Source organism: Ischnura elegans, chromosome 4 (genome assembly GCF_921293095.1).
Source record: "Ischnura elegans chromosome 4, ioIscEleg1.1, whole genome shotgun sequence".
NCBI lineage: Eukaryota > Metazoa > Arthropoda > Insecta > Odonata > Coenagrionidae > Ischnura > Ischnura elegans.
Window position 1 is genome coordinate 25,870,342 of NC_060249.1, and position 17,344 is coordinate 25,887,685.

The 17,344-nt window shown below is 35.9% G+C and overlaps 1 protein-coding gene across 1 annotated transcript in view; it reads right to left on the reverse strand.

The window, feature by feature from the left end:
* Positions 1-17,344, reverse strand: part of LOC124157310 — a 147,815-nt gene that overhangs the window by 121,753 nt on the left and 8,718 nt on the right. Inside the window, exons 3-5 of the mRNA XM_046531933.1 lie at positions 10,431-10,689; positions 4,564-4,632; positions 779-943 (exon numbers count right to left, since the gene is read on the reverse strand). Coding sequence (XP_046387889.1) covers positions 779-943; positions 4,564-4,632; positions 10,431-10,689 — 493 coding nt within the window. The remainder of the gene's footprint in view (positions 1-778; positions 944-4,563; positions 4,633-10,430; positions 10,690-17,344) is intronic.

A 17,344-nucleotide genomic window follows, 5' to 3' on the forward strand; every position in this document is an offset into this window, starting at 1 on the left:
GTGATAAAGAATACGCTGAAGTCACCCAAAAATATTCTTTGATTTAAACTATGAGAGGGAACAACAAATTATACTGTATTACACATAAGTAATTTTTTTTAATCTCCAAAGAAGGCTGTAAAAGTGCTTCACCATTGTTTTTATAACTATTTCTAACATTATATGCTCTTAATTCTTTTGATTTTTAATAGTAATGTAACTCATATTCTGATTGTTGCATATATTCTATTATTTTGGTGGTGTAATTTATTAGGTATTTATTCTATTCTATTCCATTGTGTGTATTCCATTCCATTATGTTCTTTTGATTTTTACACTGTAATTTTATCTTATTACTGACTTTATTTTGGGTACGTTTGGGTTTTTACCCGTTAATGAATGCATAATTTCATAAAATCAAGCAATTTCCTATAAATTTTCGAAACATAAGCTTTCAATTACGCTACACCTATGTTTTCTACATATTTCCCTTAAAAATTAACCAAGTTCTGTGGGTTCAAATGCTATTCCTTTTCTCCTTTTTTCCTTTTTTTCTAAGATATTAATTTCATTTGACTAAAAACAAATCCATGCGCGATTAAACATAGTATTTTTTTTTAAGAAAAACACGTTTCCCAGTACTTCCCTACTTTCAAAATAAACCGAAAAATAAACACGCAAAGTTGTACTTTAATTTTTTCAACACCAACACTCGAAGATACCAATTTAATATTACGTAAAAAAAATGACGGACTAATGCCTTAGATTATGGGCACGCCCGTCTTCTCCACCGCCTCACCTGTGGACGACTGCCGTTGCATGGAGGCCATCCCTCTTCTGCTTCGACGGCCAGAGGGAGGCGAGGGCGACCGTATTCTCCTGGAACTCTGGAGATTAGCAGTCAACGCAGGAGACGTGGTGATCGCATTCACAGGTATCATCTTTTCTGGCAAAATGGAAAAACCTGGAGAAACAGAGATATGAAAATGTCATCATAACAATATCTAAATTCCATGCCAAGAAATCTTGTTTCATCCGCAAGAGAGTGTAAGGACCTCTTTTATGGTCAAAGGAATAAAATACGGAGGTAGATTAATATTTGTTTAAATTATGGGATTTTATAGCCAACCAACAAGCTTTCAAATGCCTTAGCTACACTAGATTAAATGGAGAGTGCTCTCTTGTTATAAACAATGGAGGAATTCCAGGACTCCACTTAGTATTTATTATCAGGAAATCCAGAGGACTCATAATCACGGAGAGCCCTCTATATTGCTTTATAATACCTAATAAGAGGGTACAGTTGAGCGTGGCCATCCAGAAGACTGGTTACTATGACTAATCATCAATATGACCAATCTTAAGTAAATGTGTTTTTTACAGGAAATTTTCGTTACTGTTAAATTCAAATAAATAAACCAACACCTGTAAACGTCACAGTCCACCATTTTTTTGTACATCACTACTGGGGAATTGAGCAGAAGGATAGCAGTCAAGGCGTGTAAAGTTTGTATATTATCAATTTTCCACTTGTAAAGTAAGAGATTAGAATGATTCGCCTGCAACACACATTTCTAAGAACTCCACGAAGAGTGTAACTGTATTTTTGATTCGATTTGACTGTATTCATATAGTTTTCACCGTTCAAATGAGTGTAGTTTGGTTCTTACAAGCTTCGGTAAATATGTCAACTCTCATTGATCAACTCTGGACTGAGGACTCTCCTGGATTAAGTGGGTGAGGTATTTAGGACGGATGTGATGGGAAGTGGGTAATGAAGGGAAAGGGGAAAATACTACTCCGCTTCAAGAGCTATGCTCTCTTCTTCAGGCTGCCTGGGGGGAAATACGATCACGATCCTTATTCCCACTTAATTCTAAATTCCACTACACTAAATCTTCCTTTTCGCCCTACCTGTCTTTTGTTCTTTCCCAAATTCCCCACAATTTAGAGGACCAGCATTTAATCTCCAGAGCATTGATTTATTTAATCAAGAGTATTTTAGTACAGTCAGTAGCCCATATTTGGTACAGGAATCTAACTAGAGACAAAAGGAACTTATTGCTTTTTCAGGCTAAAAACCATGATGTAAGTAGTGTGAGTGCTCAGAGTGGTATCTATTGTTGCGCAACTATACTGTCTTGTAAGAGTAGTTTTGATTTATAAAATTTTTTTCTTAAGTAAATGTGTTTTTTTACAGGAAATTTTGTTTATTGTTAAATTTAAATAAAAAACCTAGAGTGTCTCAAGTTAAGGCATTTCAGTTATAACATGGTACGAGAATTAGAAAACAAAAGTGTCCCAATTGGGGAGGTATACCTAGGGACAGCACAAAAAAACTGAAAATAAATAAAAAAGAGTAGTGGGTTAAAAATTTCTTATATGCAAGATTTTAGATTGCAAGGGCTCTTCATAGTTTTGGTTACATTTTGCAGTTCGTGGTAATTTCCTCATGTATTTTTATTAATGTTAGAACATACAATCTGTCCTACTGACTGTACTATTTGTATTATTGACCGATACCTATGATGAGACATCGAGCCTCCGTAAATCACCCACGGAGATCAATTTATTAAATATAAATGTTGAAAAACTAAAGCAATATTTTATGAAGAGTAACTGAATTGTAATTTAATATGGATGTCTGAAAAGCACAAACTTTTAGGTCTTATTTGTAAATTTTGTGTGTTTTTTAACTTTGGGAACCAATACTTGATTACTATCTGCCTATCTTGCTATATTTTTGTAGTAACATATTTTGTGTTAATACCAAATATCTCTTCACTTATTGGATAATCTGCCCGTATTTGCATGTATGTGCTTAATGCGCAATAAATTAATAAATTTTCTCGTTAACCCCTGGAGGGCGTTTTGCCTAACCAAGGGGACTACATAGAGGAGGCCAAATGCCATCCCATAGTAGGCTGATTTCTGTTGCCACTTCGGTCGCATTTTAATCGGCTTTCAAAAATGTCCACGGCGCGGAGATAAGTGCAATGTGATCCACTTTTTCCCGATATTTTGCACTGTGGTCTTTGCAAATGCCAGTAATAGCAATGCAGAATTATGAATTTGATAAATAATATCATCAATGTAACATAATGTAAACAAGCCACCATGTTGTTTGTTGAGATAATTTGAAATTAACAACGGTAGTGATGAGGCAAGAATGGGTAGTTAGGGACGCGGAGAGAAAATACACAAGCGTGAGTCTTTGTATTGGGAGAGCTACGTAGAAGACGTGTTTTAAGAAGATCGGCAGAATAAAAGAAAGAGAGAGGACGCAAAGAAAAAGGAGGCGCCCAAAAGAGAAAGAGAACCGATACAAGGAAGGACGCGTGATCGAGAGACAGGGATCGCAGAGGAGGATATCAGGCAGAGAGTGGAGTTGTGGAGTACTGTACTATCCGGCAGTGTTTGAGTGGAGACGCGAGCAGTGAACCCGATAAGTAGACTTGAATGATTATAACCAATACACAAGGGGAAGAGTTAAAAGCCCATTGGAATATAATTGGAAGTTATGCAATCTGTTTGTTCTAATGATCGATTGTAAATTGGGCCCAATTAGTCTTATTTCTTGATATTCTGAATATAAAAGTGTAAAAGTGATATTTTGTGCATGTTATTTTCTAATTAAGTGTGTTTTTATACCCTATGATAACACGAAACCAAATAAATAGTAGGTGAGTAGTGTTACGTAATATGGTAGTGTTACATCATGAATGTAAATTTCGGTTTACATCCCTAATTTTACCTTATTTCCCCGTGGAACTCGGATCAATTTGTCCGTCAGCGACGCGAGTGGCGACTTTTGTAAGCCCATTTAAATGCGCGGTGGGTGATAACGCATTTAGAGGCCGACTTAAAGTCCCTCTTTTGTAATATTCCTAGCCTAACAAGACTAACTAGCCTGGCGGAGACCGTCTTTTCCAGAGTGGAAGCGTATGCGTCGACTCGACTTGCTCATGGAGTAGTTTTGAGAGGGCAATCTAGATGACTGTGTCATGATCCATTCTTTTACAAAATATCATCTTCCTTTTCGTTAAATCCCCCCCTCTCTCCCTCTCTTGTCTTTTTCTTCATTACCCACAAAATGACCACTGACAACCACCTCCTTATTCACTTTATTTCATCCAGAAGAGTTTTAAGTTGAACCAACCATTGTTTCTATTTAATGATTGTTTTGTCTTCGAATTGAATTTTATAAATCTTGAAACTATTACGATTCATGTCATATCACAGTGTATCGAGAATTGAGGGTAAATTAACAGGGCAATGGAATTCAGATCAAAGTTGTATTAGAAATGCTCAATTTGAATAGGAAATTTGAAAGTAAATGCTAATTTTCTTACGATTAGCCTAATGATAATATACTGGTCTCCCTCATGGGTTTCTATTTACTTAATGACGTTATTTGAATTGGCCCGCAGCAAAGTGTGCTCCCAATGTACAATCTGGCTATCAATTGATTAGGGCCTTAAATCGATTTCGAATCGAACTATATTTTTTCAGTTAACAAATGACAGCTGAACCATTCTGTCTGATAAGAGGAAATCAAAAGATTAGGCAATCTTGAATACATACCTCTTTCGCTAACGACGTCTTCTATAACGCCCAAGTGGCGGGGCCCATTGTAAACAGGACGGAAATACCCTGAAAAGTAAATAAAAAATTATTAGAGTATAAAATAAAAAATAAATTGCAGCAGGTGAAACTATTCGCATATTTCATCATGTTAAAGCCAAATTAATGATTTTGAATTCAATCCGATGCCACTGAGGTATTTTAATATCAAGCCGCAGAGTAAGCACATTTCACTTTCGTTTCACATAAAAATCGGAATATGTTAGTAATAAAAACCTTGATTCCGAGCACAAAATATAAGTCATGTTTGGAATTCAGCGCCAAATTAAAATTTCAATGTCCGACTCCAAATGAGAAAGTGTACTCAACATTGCCATGGGTATATATTCCCCCGGATCGTGAATCGAACCACGGACCTTTTACATTCCGCGCCTCTGCACATATCACTAACTTATCCAATCTCTAATTCTCTCGGTCATTTTATATGGCATGCAATATACCACATTCAACATCCCACTATTCAGGAAATAGAGTGAGCTTTCTTAAATATGCAACGCGAACAATGAGCTGTACTCAAATGAACTGTTCCCAAGTAAAAAACCTCCGAGAAACTCCATTCTAAACTACTTACTTGCTATTTTTCAAATTATTACCAAATATATGCCCCATAGTTTGAATTTCACTGACATAATATTGATACGAAAGGTAACGAATAGACCTAATTTTTTGTAAGCTTTCACAATCTTCGATTTTAACATTACAGAAAGAATTAGGAAAATAAAATCGAGTAAAAAGAAAGAATGATATCATGGAGAGTAAATGAAATGGAAGGTAATAATAATTAAATATAATCAGCATGTACATCCGATAGAGCTGCACTCTTTATTTATTAGAGCAATTTGCAACTACATATTAAGTAATAACAGTCTTCAGGGCCTGAAAATAAGTTAAATTTGTTTGAAATCCTGATTGCATTTACTATAAAGGGGAGAACTCGAGTGAATGGGAAGATAAGATACATATTGAGTAAGAGAATTCAGGAGGGCAAGATTGCCTGAATGCCACTAAAAGCAATAAATTAATAATATATAAGAAGGAAGTGAAGAGAAACGAGGTGGTCAGTGGGAAAAGGGTGCCATAATTCGAGCAGAATCGATAGGAAGGTGTATGAGAGTAAATGCAGACGATATTGAGGAACGAATTATTAATAGAAATCAATATCCGTTGCCCCGGAACTGAAGCGAAATCCTATTGTCTCTTTCGTAAACATCCCAAAAGAAGGTTTCCTTCGTGACACAAGAGATCATAAGGCAAAATTCATTGTTCAGTGCTAGTACAAAGAAAATCTAGTTTATAATCCAATGGTCACACTTGAATTTTAAGACATGAGACATTTATCGTAGGTGCATGTAGTTAGAGTTTTTGGCAATGAAGAAATAGGGGAAATAGTGATGGAATTTATGGCTAGGAATGAGTCTTATCATGTCCGGTTCAACATCAGCGACTTTGGTTATTAGTTCCGATTCATAATTTCGCACCAAAAGTTTTCAGTGGCAAAATAATGGATCTCATTCGGCCATCTACAACTAGGCATCATATATTCTTGATCTAATTCAATCCAATGGATGCAATTGATACTGAAATTAGTAAAAAAAATAAGACACAATGCTATGACATTTGTCAAATATTCAGCGAGCTAAATTCGAAATAGGATAAATGGAAGCAGCCAGATTTTCCTTCTTCACAATGTCCACATCAACAAAAATGTAAGCGCCTCATTACTGCAAATATTTAAGCACGAGAATATTTAAATGTGAACACGATTTATCTTTCTCAGCTCAATGGGCATGTTCCGTAGACATGATGAACGAATTGCCAATTATTATGAAGGTTTTCAACATGTTATACATTTAGTATTCTGCCACATAATATTTACCAAGGATAAAAGCTGTGTTCATGTCACTTATTGTGGTAGATCTTCGCATTTTATCTTAAATTAATTTTATGGTTTTATTCTCAACACTGTAGAAATATGAGACTTTTAGATTTCACTCATTATATTGGTGCATGAGATAAGATATTTAGCTTCATAATTAATATTTAAACTTTTCCGCCTCAATTACCCTTGCAGAATTCGAGCTGTAAAGGATAAATCGGATTTTTCTGAGTGTTTTATACTATAAAATAACATGAGAATCAATATTCAATCATAGGAGGTGATCCATATTTAGGATGGACAGTTTTCAAAATGCTGGTGCAAAACATCTACCATGAGGAAAACCAACAAATTCTACCGTCTATCAATGCCCAGATGAGAACCTGAAATTATTTTAAAATCCTTGATTTGTATCGCAAAAAAATTTCAGGTCTATTTTAATGGTACATGGCAAATTCACCGTAAAGATTTACGCAAAAATTCTACTCCGAATGTACTGCTGCAAAAACACCAAATATTCTGGCTATTAATGATATAAACATGTGTTGCAATGATAACTGTAGAATATCTAGTAATAATTACTTTTTTAATTATAACAAAAATCGGAATACAAATAGCTTTACGTAAAAGTAAATATTTCCAACTTAGCAACTTAAAAGTCTTGTTTTACCTATCATCATTGAAATTATGTAAATGATTCCATGCCCTAAGATTTCTTGAACTTGAGCCTCCGATGTAAATTTTTCAGACGATGGGATTAATCTCCACATCTGATGAGTTCTTATTTCAATTACTCTCCAGCAATATTTTCCAGATCTAAGCACGTTAAACTATGGCATATATCGGGGTCAGATGTACAACAAGCCCTGCAGCGGTGAGTAGACGAAGTAGAGAGAGCATATAGAACTGTTCCGAGCATGACACGTACTGTCACCTATCGTACAGAGTTAGTTTCATTAGAATCAAATGCAGGCGCTCCAGTGATTCATGTTGTTAATTAGGAATTTAGATTGTAAAAGTCCATCCGATCGAAGGGAAAAATAAAGATTAAATCTTTTGCGGAAATTTCGGGTAGAAAACTTTTGCCTGATTTTGAAGATATTTTTAGAGCGCCTAATTATTCTGATAGAAACGATAAGATTGGGAGCATTGACTGCAGAACCGAGATATTTAAGATGTCGTTTAACCCGTGGACTTTTAAGGACCGTAATACTTGCGGTAGTTTATCCATAGGATATCTTCACTCGGACTATGCGAAATAGGCATAATAATGAATAACAGAAAAGTGTAGTTAATAACTTATTATATTAGTAAATATTATCTGCATGAATATGTTGGCTTGTCATAATTGATTCATGAATCACTTACTACGCTAACTCTTCGTTTTTCTATTGTTAACTAGTAGATTTTTGTATGGTAGGCAATATAATCCTGTACTTAATACTCTTCAAGTCTCTAGTCTGACCGTGTGACGTTGTCCTGAGTATTTAGCCGTCTCCGGCAAACGAGCGCATTTCTGATTGAGGCTAGGATGAGTGCTACATGCCAGATGTGGAATCAACCCGTGCCACACACCCCAGTGGTGGCTTGCACAGTCCCTCGTAGGTGTATGTGCTGTTCCATTCCGTTATATTTAATCGTTATTAAAGATACTTTTGAATGCTACTTTGAATGATACTTTGAATGAGAGGAATATATTGCGAAATATACACATTAATATTCTACATTCAAAACAATGAAATCTGTCACATACATAATCAGCAATGACGATGTCGGCTGATAATGACGGTTTTATTGATTCCGATAGTATTCTAAAATAAGCTTCCATAAATTCCTCGAGAAGGGCTTATTTTCAAATCCAGGGAGACTAAAGCGCATAGTTTTATTTCCTGCAATTTTTTTATAGAAAATTTTTAACTTCCCGAGCTAAAATTATTCACAGTACCAGTTTAGTTTAAAATAGACATCCTAAATATTAGCACACTCCAAAAAAAGTGCATTCATTTCCACAGTAATTAGCCACGTTAACATCATCTATGGAATTCGTCCAGCATGGTGTTCATTTATCTAAATATTAATCAATAATAGAAATTGAATTAAAATAGAAGAATACTTGAAGAACAATATCCAGATCCTCAGTCGCTATTAGGGTGGAAATTGTTTATGGTAGTAAAAATATGCTCTTTCTTCAATTTTTGGAGAAATAAGCGCTCACATTTCTTTGTTACCTTATTGATACGTTCCACGTTCTTAGTTAAAAAATTCTCGACCTTAAGTTATGCACAATTGAAACAAATGCCATCAATGGCAGAGAATAAATTTACTGTAATTCGCATAACTATGACTCCTCGAACTTGAGCCTGCAGAGTTTTACGACTGATTTTAAAGACTAATGGATGACTTTTCCATTACATGCTGACAAACTGTGAGAAGCCCTTTACGTTTAACAGTGCTTAATGTCTAGGGTCCAAGATGAAGTTCATTCAAATTTACAAATCGATATAGATGCCGCATTTCATGCTACAATAGACCTTCCTTAATTCCGTAGATATGACGACTAATATGAAATTTTTAACTTCCCGAGCTAAAATTATTCACTTTACCAGTTTAGTTTAAAATAGCTTTCGTAATATTACAGTTTAACAACATTGAAATATCTAGTCTAAAAAGGTCATAAAAAATAAGCTGTTACTTTATTACAAAAATACTACGAGATTTTTGTTTTATAATTAAATTAATACCATTTTATCAAATTCGGTCGAAGCCGGTGACCATAGGGACAGTCACCTGGTCGATATGGGTGTAATGACCCATTCATATATTTCCGCTGCAGTGGGTTGAATAAAAAATCGGCCTAAATGTATGCGCGTATTTTACAAATTTTTCCGTGAAATATTAACCCCGTGATGATTCGAAAAATCCGTGGAACTATCTATTCTACATGCTGTTATAGATTCATGAAGTGGAGCATTTGTTTATCACGAATATAATAGATTTTTACATAAGATAACCAATTATTTTAATAGCTATTATTATTTTTATTTGTGAATTCCACCGATCAAGATAATTTTAAATTGAGTATTCTGGCTGTCTTTCCTCCCGTAATGAACTCTCCTCTTCAATACACTTTGACGCCTGCTACCTTTCATCCTAACTATAAATCATATTTTCTTCCTTCCTATACCTCGTTCACCCAATATTCTACCCTCTAACACTGTTTGTAACATCCCAATCTCGCTCAATGCTCGCTTCATCCCTACCAACTGCCTCTAACGAATCGCATCTAGAAGCTGCCTCTCCTCACACATATTGCTCAGCACATCATTGTTTCTCCTCCTTTCTAAGTGTCCAAGTTTCCGTATCGCAAAGTGTAACACTCCAGATCAGACTCTCACATGTCTTTTCTTTAAATTCTTACATAGTTAGCTCCTCCCATAAGCTCCTTCCTCGTGATCGCCTGCTTTGATAATGCAAATCTCTGACTTCCTTACTGCTGTATCCGTTTACCTCCAATGTGCACCCCAAATAGTTGTTCTACCTGCAAAACCTTTTGCCCACCTACTTTAATCCCGAGTCTCACATTCCTACCTCGCGACTCTTGACAAAACATTGTCCTTTTTGTGAAATAAATTTTAATAATACACAAACAAAACAAATGGACCTTCTCACGTTATTTCTTATAAATATCTTCACGTTATACCTTCTCTTTTATCTTGAGTTTCACATACCTAACTCGCGATTCTTCACGGAATCGCGTAACTTTGGTCTGGTTTTTTTTATAAAATTATTTAAAAACCCTAACAAAATATACAAACCTTCTCGCGTTAATTTGTGGTAAAACTCACGGTAAAAAACTCAAAAGGTGTTCAATCAAACCTGCAACGGTGAGTGGACAAAGGAAAAATCACGTGCATAAGAGAGAGAGGCTTACCTTTGTGGCCAGTGGCGGGAGGGTTGCTTGTGGAGGTGCTGGAGGCCGATGAGTTGGAGGAGGTGGAGGAGGAGAATGAGGAGGACATTGAGGCCACCTGCAGCGTGGGGCCCCGCCTCGCCTCCAACCCCCCTCCGCCCCCGGCGTCCGCCGCCCCCCGGTTGGCCGCCGACCACGGCGAAGTGGCGGCGGGGCCTCCTACGACCACAGGAGCGACACCCGTCCCCATGGAGGGGGAGGAGGCGGGCTTGTTGACATCCTATTGGCGGGGAGCAGGGAGTGGGGGTAAGGGAGTTCATGAAAGAAAAGGGTTCAGGGAACGAGATGAGATTATGCAGGGATATGAAGGGATAGGAGTGAGGGTTGAAAGAGAAAAATACGTAACGATTAGAATGTCATTAGAGTTGAACGAGTCAAAAAAATTTAATATTCATTTAAAAAACTTTTTTCACAGCATGTTTTTTCGTGATATAGGTTTTTCTTGATTTCTAAGTGAGTCAATTTGCAATTTCAGATTAGGTAAAATCCAGAAAACAAAATGAATGATTTAATAATTTTAAAAAACTCGATTTACAAAGATACACAAAACTGTATTTTTTTTCTTAAGAATATTTCATGTTTAAAATCACATACACGCATACATTTTAAATTCCTTTGGTGTTCCAAATTTTTTTTACTACAATGGCGCTATTTACGTTTTGGAAATTTTTAGAGCTAAACCCATTATTTTATTATATTGCATCAAAAAATTCAAGAAACATGCAATGGATTTAACTAAAACTATTTAAAACGAGTCTATCTTTCTTTATAATTTCGGAGATCAAGTTCACCGGAGCCCATTTAGGAACCCTTAATTCTCGAGAATAAGTAATGCTTTATACACCGTATTTTTGGTTAAATTTTCAAAGTTATTTCATGCGCGGAATACATTTCTTCCGGTGCACCTTCATGCATACGTTCTTGGTGAGCAAGTTCGCGTTAAGCATAATAATTACTGGTCATAAATAACCTGTAAAAAGAAACATTTAATAAAAAATGTCGAGAGATCCCTTTCAGAGCCAAATTCATCGACATACTACCACAAACACTTTGTAGTTGTAGTGGCGAGATGACTCTGCTTATACTTAAGATTAGTATTGAGCGAGGCGATTGGTTTTTTTGTACGCGAAGACGTAGCTGAATTATATAATTTATAGTCAAAATAAATTTAAGGTGATGCTCTTTTAATTATTTAATATTGTGGACATAGGCTACTTGATGTAGCCAAAATAAGTATTTCAAGTCAACCAACAGAACTTATTTTATTCAGTGTGTTACTGGTCACCTCTAGTCAGTGAACTGAGAGTGCTAAGGAGAAATATGAAACCCAATCCAGCTCACATGATGACAACATAGAAAAGAAAGTACATTTACATTAATAAAGTGGTTACGCGATATTTAATACAATGAGAGTCACTATAATGCCCTAAATTCGTAAAGAATTTCAATATAGTCTGGAGTTAACTGCAAACTTCATTAATTACAAAAGGCGCATTAAAACCTGGCAAAATTCACCGAAAACAGTGCTTAGATTACAACTGAACTATGCATGGAAGATTATTTGAAAAAGAAATACAGCGGTATTGAAGTCTACGAGGCCAATTCACCATTGCAAAATGTAATTCGTAATTCAAATTTCATATTATCTGTATGGGAACTTCGTATATTCTTGGACTATTGATTTTGGAGTTATCTATAGTATTCCATCCATATCAAATGATCACCAGCAGGAATTTAAAAAAACAAGCATTGAGTATGCAGGGAAGTGAACGGGAGTTTTCAAATATCACGTTAAAATATACCTAGAATGAAACGGTAATGCGCTCCGCTTGCTATTTGTCATGCTGTCATTTATATCAAGATTGAATTGTTATCAGAATGTACAAACATCTGTATCACTAAGTAAAATTTTGAGTATGATGTTTATTCCATTAACCTCATAGCGGTCATTGCTAAAAATGACACGCCTGCGGTATGCTGAATCCAACATTATCAGATTCACGTTATTAACAATCGATGAAAACTTATTGCGCCCAGAGAAACATTCTGGAAAACAAAACGTTTTAGCAAGTGCGGTATTTTTTTCTTGGGAAATACTTGTAATTCAATAGTTCGGACATGCATAATACATAAGCTATTGATTCTCCATTTTTAGAAACTGAGTTTAAATCAATCACCCGTGTTAAGGCTGTAGAATAAGTAAAATAAAAAATTAGTTATTATCATTATTTCGCGACGGCTTTCTTTTTTTAATGACTTTTCCAGTTAAAAAAAGCCCGGTATCTGATCATAATCATCATTATTCAACAATTTAAGATTGGTTTTACTCAGTTCCCCATCCCTTACTCCCATCTGCTAGCCTTATCATATCGACGTATTACTTCTCTTTTACATCCTTGATAATGTCCTATGTAATTCATTCGGGGCTGACCCTTGCCCTTCTTCCCTTCCACCTGTCCTTTTACGACTTTTTTCAACAGCTAACCATACCTCATAATGCGGCCAGCTAAGTTGTAATGAGGTTTTTCAGACTTCTGTTTTCCCCCACTTTTCTAAGCACATCCTCATTACATTACAGGACCATCCACTCTATCCTCATCATTATTCAGTAAAACTAGATTTCAAATGTTCATGAACGCCTCGTATGCTAGTTCAATTCTCTCTTTCCCCTTCTGTGGGATTCGTTTTACTCCAATGTAGCTCTAAACTTTTTGTTCTAATGATAAGCGCTAAATCACTTGGCCTTTTTTGAAGAACTGAAACTTTCCCGATTTCGTTTCATTACCAGGCAAATTATCTTGAACAATATATTGTAATCATTAATCGTCAGAGTGAGGGACATCTATATTAGATTAGATTGTGATGAATTAACACGCATCAAAATTTTTTTTGGATTGATTTTATTTTATTTCAATTGCAAGTGCCCTTTCCTGATTCAAGAACAAAATGTATCCCTATTTTGCGTTTTACAATTTTCTCATAAGTAACAGGCATTGCATTTCCTATAGTTGCTGAAAAAGCGAGAGTTATAACTATGCCAGTAAAATTATATCTCTTTTTCATCTGTGTACACCAAGTCAACATATTTATTTTCGCCCAAGAACATTTTATTAATGGATGTAACAATGAAAATTTAGGTTGTGGAAATTACTAATTTTGGATAGCATACAGTGTTCAGATTATAACTTTATTATTGAAGGAGAAAGACCGCGGTAACGGAGGCTACGAGGCTAATTCACCACCAAAAAACTGTAATTCGTACAATTTTTTATTATCTGGATGGGAACCCCCTATATTCTTGGAATATTGATTTAGAACCATTTGAGAGCTATATATGCAGCATTCCTTCCATATCGAAGAGGTCATTGTCAGAAATATCAATATCAAGTATCGTGAACGCCGTGAAGTAAACTGAAGTTTTCAACTGCCACGTTAAAATATATCTAGAATGACATGGAAATGCGCTTCGCTTGTCATTTGTCACTTATATTAATGTTAAAATTTTATCAAATTTCAATTTAAATATTTAATTAAAATCAAGATTAAAATTTCTAAATTATTTTTACAAACATCTTTTTCTCTAATCATAATTAAAGATTTTGAGCATAAATTATTCCTTTTACTTACTAGTGTTCATGTCATTGCTAAGTCATAAGAATCTGGTACCTCACACCTATGGTTTCATATAATCTGCGTCTGAGACTCCTGTATCCGTGAACTATTGATTAGATATGTTTTTTTACCGGATTATTTGTATTGGCATAAAATAGAATAAGTAATTCACGTCCAAAATTCGACCCAACCCTAACAATCGTCCGAAATATCATGAGAAGAGAAAGTCTGCGATGAAGCACACCATCATTTTCAACCTTGAACTCGCCCGTGACCGGACCGCAAAATTATTCGTCTGCGGCCACACACTGACCGCGTGGAAACGACGTCCAAATCCTCGCATTAAATAAAAAATAAACCACGGAGACGCTCGCGGCGCCATCGCGATAACCCGGCGAGAAACAACGAGGGAGATTCAAGTCTTATTTTTATTTCACCCCGTACGTTCACACTGAATCTACATCGTAATTTTCTCTTATCAGACGGCAATGTCCTGCCGCTGATGACCGGTTCTTCTCGTTTCCAATTTCGGCGAACGAGAAACCGCTGAGTCAACGCCGTATTGTCTCGTGTTTTATACACTGCATTTCTGTGTTGAGAGTAGGGATGACGCCTTCAGACTAATGAATCACATTTTGAATCGAAAAAAAAAAGTTTTCTTTTCCTCACGGGATAAGATTGCGGGAAATTTCATGATTTATACGGGAATTAACCCATGCTTTGCAGTAGAGACGACCTTTTGGAAATGTTCAAGGTCATCTATTAGCTAGATCGATAACATCTCCTGGCACTCACAAAAGCCCTTTCTCTAAGGGGTCAAAATAGGAAAATTTGCCCTAATTGCTTTCTTCCTAATGTTAATGGGCAAGAGTAACTACACATCTATAAAATTTCCCGCAAGCCGTATAGGCTGTGGCGGGGGGTGTTAGGATATCAATCGTCTACGAATAAAAAGGAAATTCTCTAACGAAGTTCCACCAAGCATTTATAAATGTCCTTTGTTGTTCGGGAAAAAAGGAATTCCCATACCTAGGCAAAATATCTTATTAATTTATCGTCTCTGTGGGATTTACTTTCGTGTGGGAAAAACTATTCTCAAGCATTCAAAGCGTCTCGAGCCTCTAGTGGCTTCCATACTAATTCATTTAGCACCTCTCTAACGCTTTCTGTGCGCCCGTACTGAACGCCAAAACAAAAATAATCCCAACTACTTACTGCCCTTATCAGATTGTCACGAGCATAAGACCTGTCAACTGAGACATGTTTTTCCATATACCACTACTCAAGAGCTACCTTAAGCCACATATAGTCACTAATAAAATTATTCTTATCGGTCAAAAATTCTCGTGGACAGCTGCATCAATATGACCACAACTGAAATTTTCAAATCTTCTAAAAAATGGAATCATGAGGTATAACGCTTTGAGACCTACAGTAGAATGCTGGGATTCTACAAGATTTTCTACTCATATCCAACGAATAAAAGTAGAGCAGCCGATGAAACAAATGTGTCACAAAGAAACACTAATTCTGAGTCATAAATGAACCTCTCCGTATGATGATCAAATATTCACACAAAAAATTTATCGATAAGCTGTTTTATAAAAATACGTATGCATTTTTTTAACTAAACCTTTTGATATGTCTCCAAAGTTGTCAAAATAATGGATCGATGAAATCATAAGACAGATATATTAATTTTGTTCTAAAATAAAGCACCTCAAAGCACCTTATACGCATCTCGTTGTAAAGTAAATAAATCTACTTTGCCTAAGTGCCCAGCACAAATAAAGAAAACTTACTAGACAAAATATTTCCTCTGGCAAAGTGATGAATGGAATACGTCCCATTACATATGCCAAATCGCCGGGAACGCGATTCAACTCTTCTTAATGATTGTATCGCGTTTTCGAGCGACGAGAAGTTTATTGCCCGGCAATAAACTTCTCGCCAAAGCTAAAATATACAATACTGTCTAATGAGGTAAAAATATAAAATAAATTTGCGCCTACCTAATTTATTTTCATCCATTCGATAGGCACGCTACGGAAGAAATTCGTTCCCTACATTATATTTTAGAAGCTTTAGCGAGTAAGCAAAAACGAATTATTGATGAGCTATTCACTAACTCATTGATTTAACCACAAGTTTGATTTGGATAGGTAAGGGTAGAGTTCATCCATACTAAGCCTAATGTCGGTGAATTTCATACATTCAGGATAGGAGGGTCAGTTCCATTCTCTGGGCCACCACGTGCTTAGAGGTTTTTGTTTGGGGGCTTAAGAAGGAATTACCCGGTATTTGAAGCCGAGATCCTTCGATCAGCAGCTATGCTCTTTTCCCAATAGGATACCACTCACCCTAATGGAGCCATTAGCGGGAATAAAATGAATCTGATCATAGGTTTTTTAAATTGAGATAAGTTCCTTATAAAATAATATAATATGAATTTTAAACATATAAACAGAGATAAATACTCCATGTGGCATATTCAACTGTACTTTCAACATTCATAATACGTGTAGTTGATGAGACCAATTACCATCCTTAACCGTAGCGCACCATGTGGAAACGACTGCATTATAGCCATCATCTAAAAACGTTGAACATACTTAGATCTACGATTCATTAATTACTATTACACCCATAATTTCATCACTAAATATGCCCTTGCAGCTTGACTTTCCCTTCATTTTGCATTCAATGACGATTTTACCAACCTCAAATACGTTGTTGCAATGTAAAAAGGAGAAAATATCAATGGGAGAGGTAATAGGACAAGGCGAGGGCATAAACCAACCCCCGATGACGGCGGTGAGTTTGCTGATTCTAGAGTCGCAGTTTCGAGTTCCCGGTTTTCACCACTCATGAAGTAGCTGCGAGTAAATTACTGCCGGCCCATTGCCTGGAAAAACCTAAGCACCTTCTAGTATTCTGGAGGCAAAAACGGACCAGGTCGTCAGGCAGACCACACGTGAAGAGTGACTTTAGGTTTCTTACCTTCATCAATTTTATTCTACACGAATTTGAACTCATTAAACAATAGACACAGAGTTGAAACGATTGGTGCAAATATAAATTCACAGTACATACTATAATTCTATGTAATTCGTTATTTCCCATTCGTTTCCATCCCATTCATCTCCTTCCGCATACAACAAAGACTTGTATGAAAGAACATATTAGAAAAACCTTGCATTATACATATTATTTCAGGTACTTCACAATGAATTGGTTTGAAAAAGCAGTTTTTTGCTCTGGGA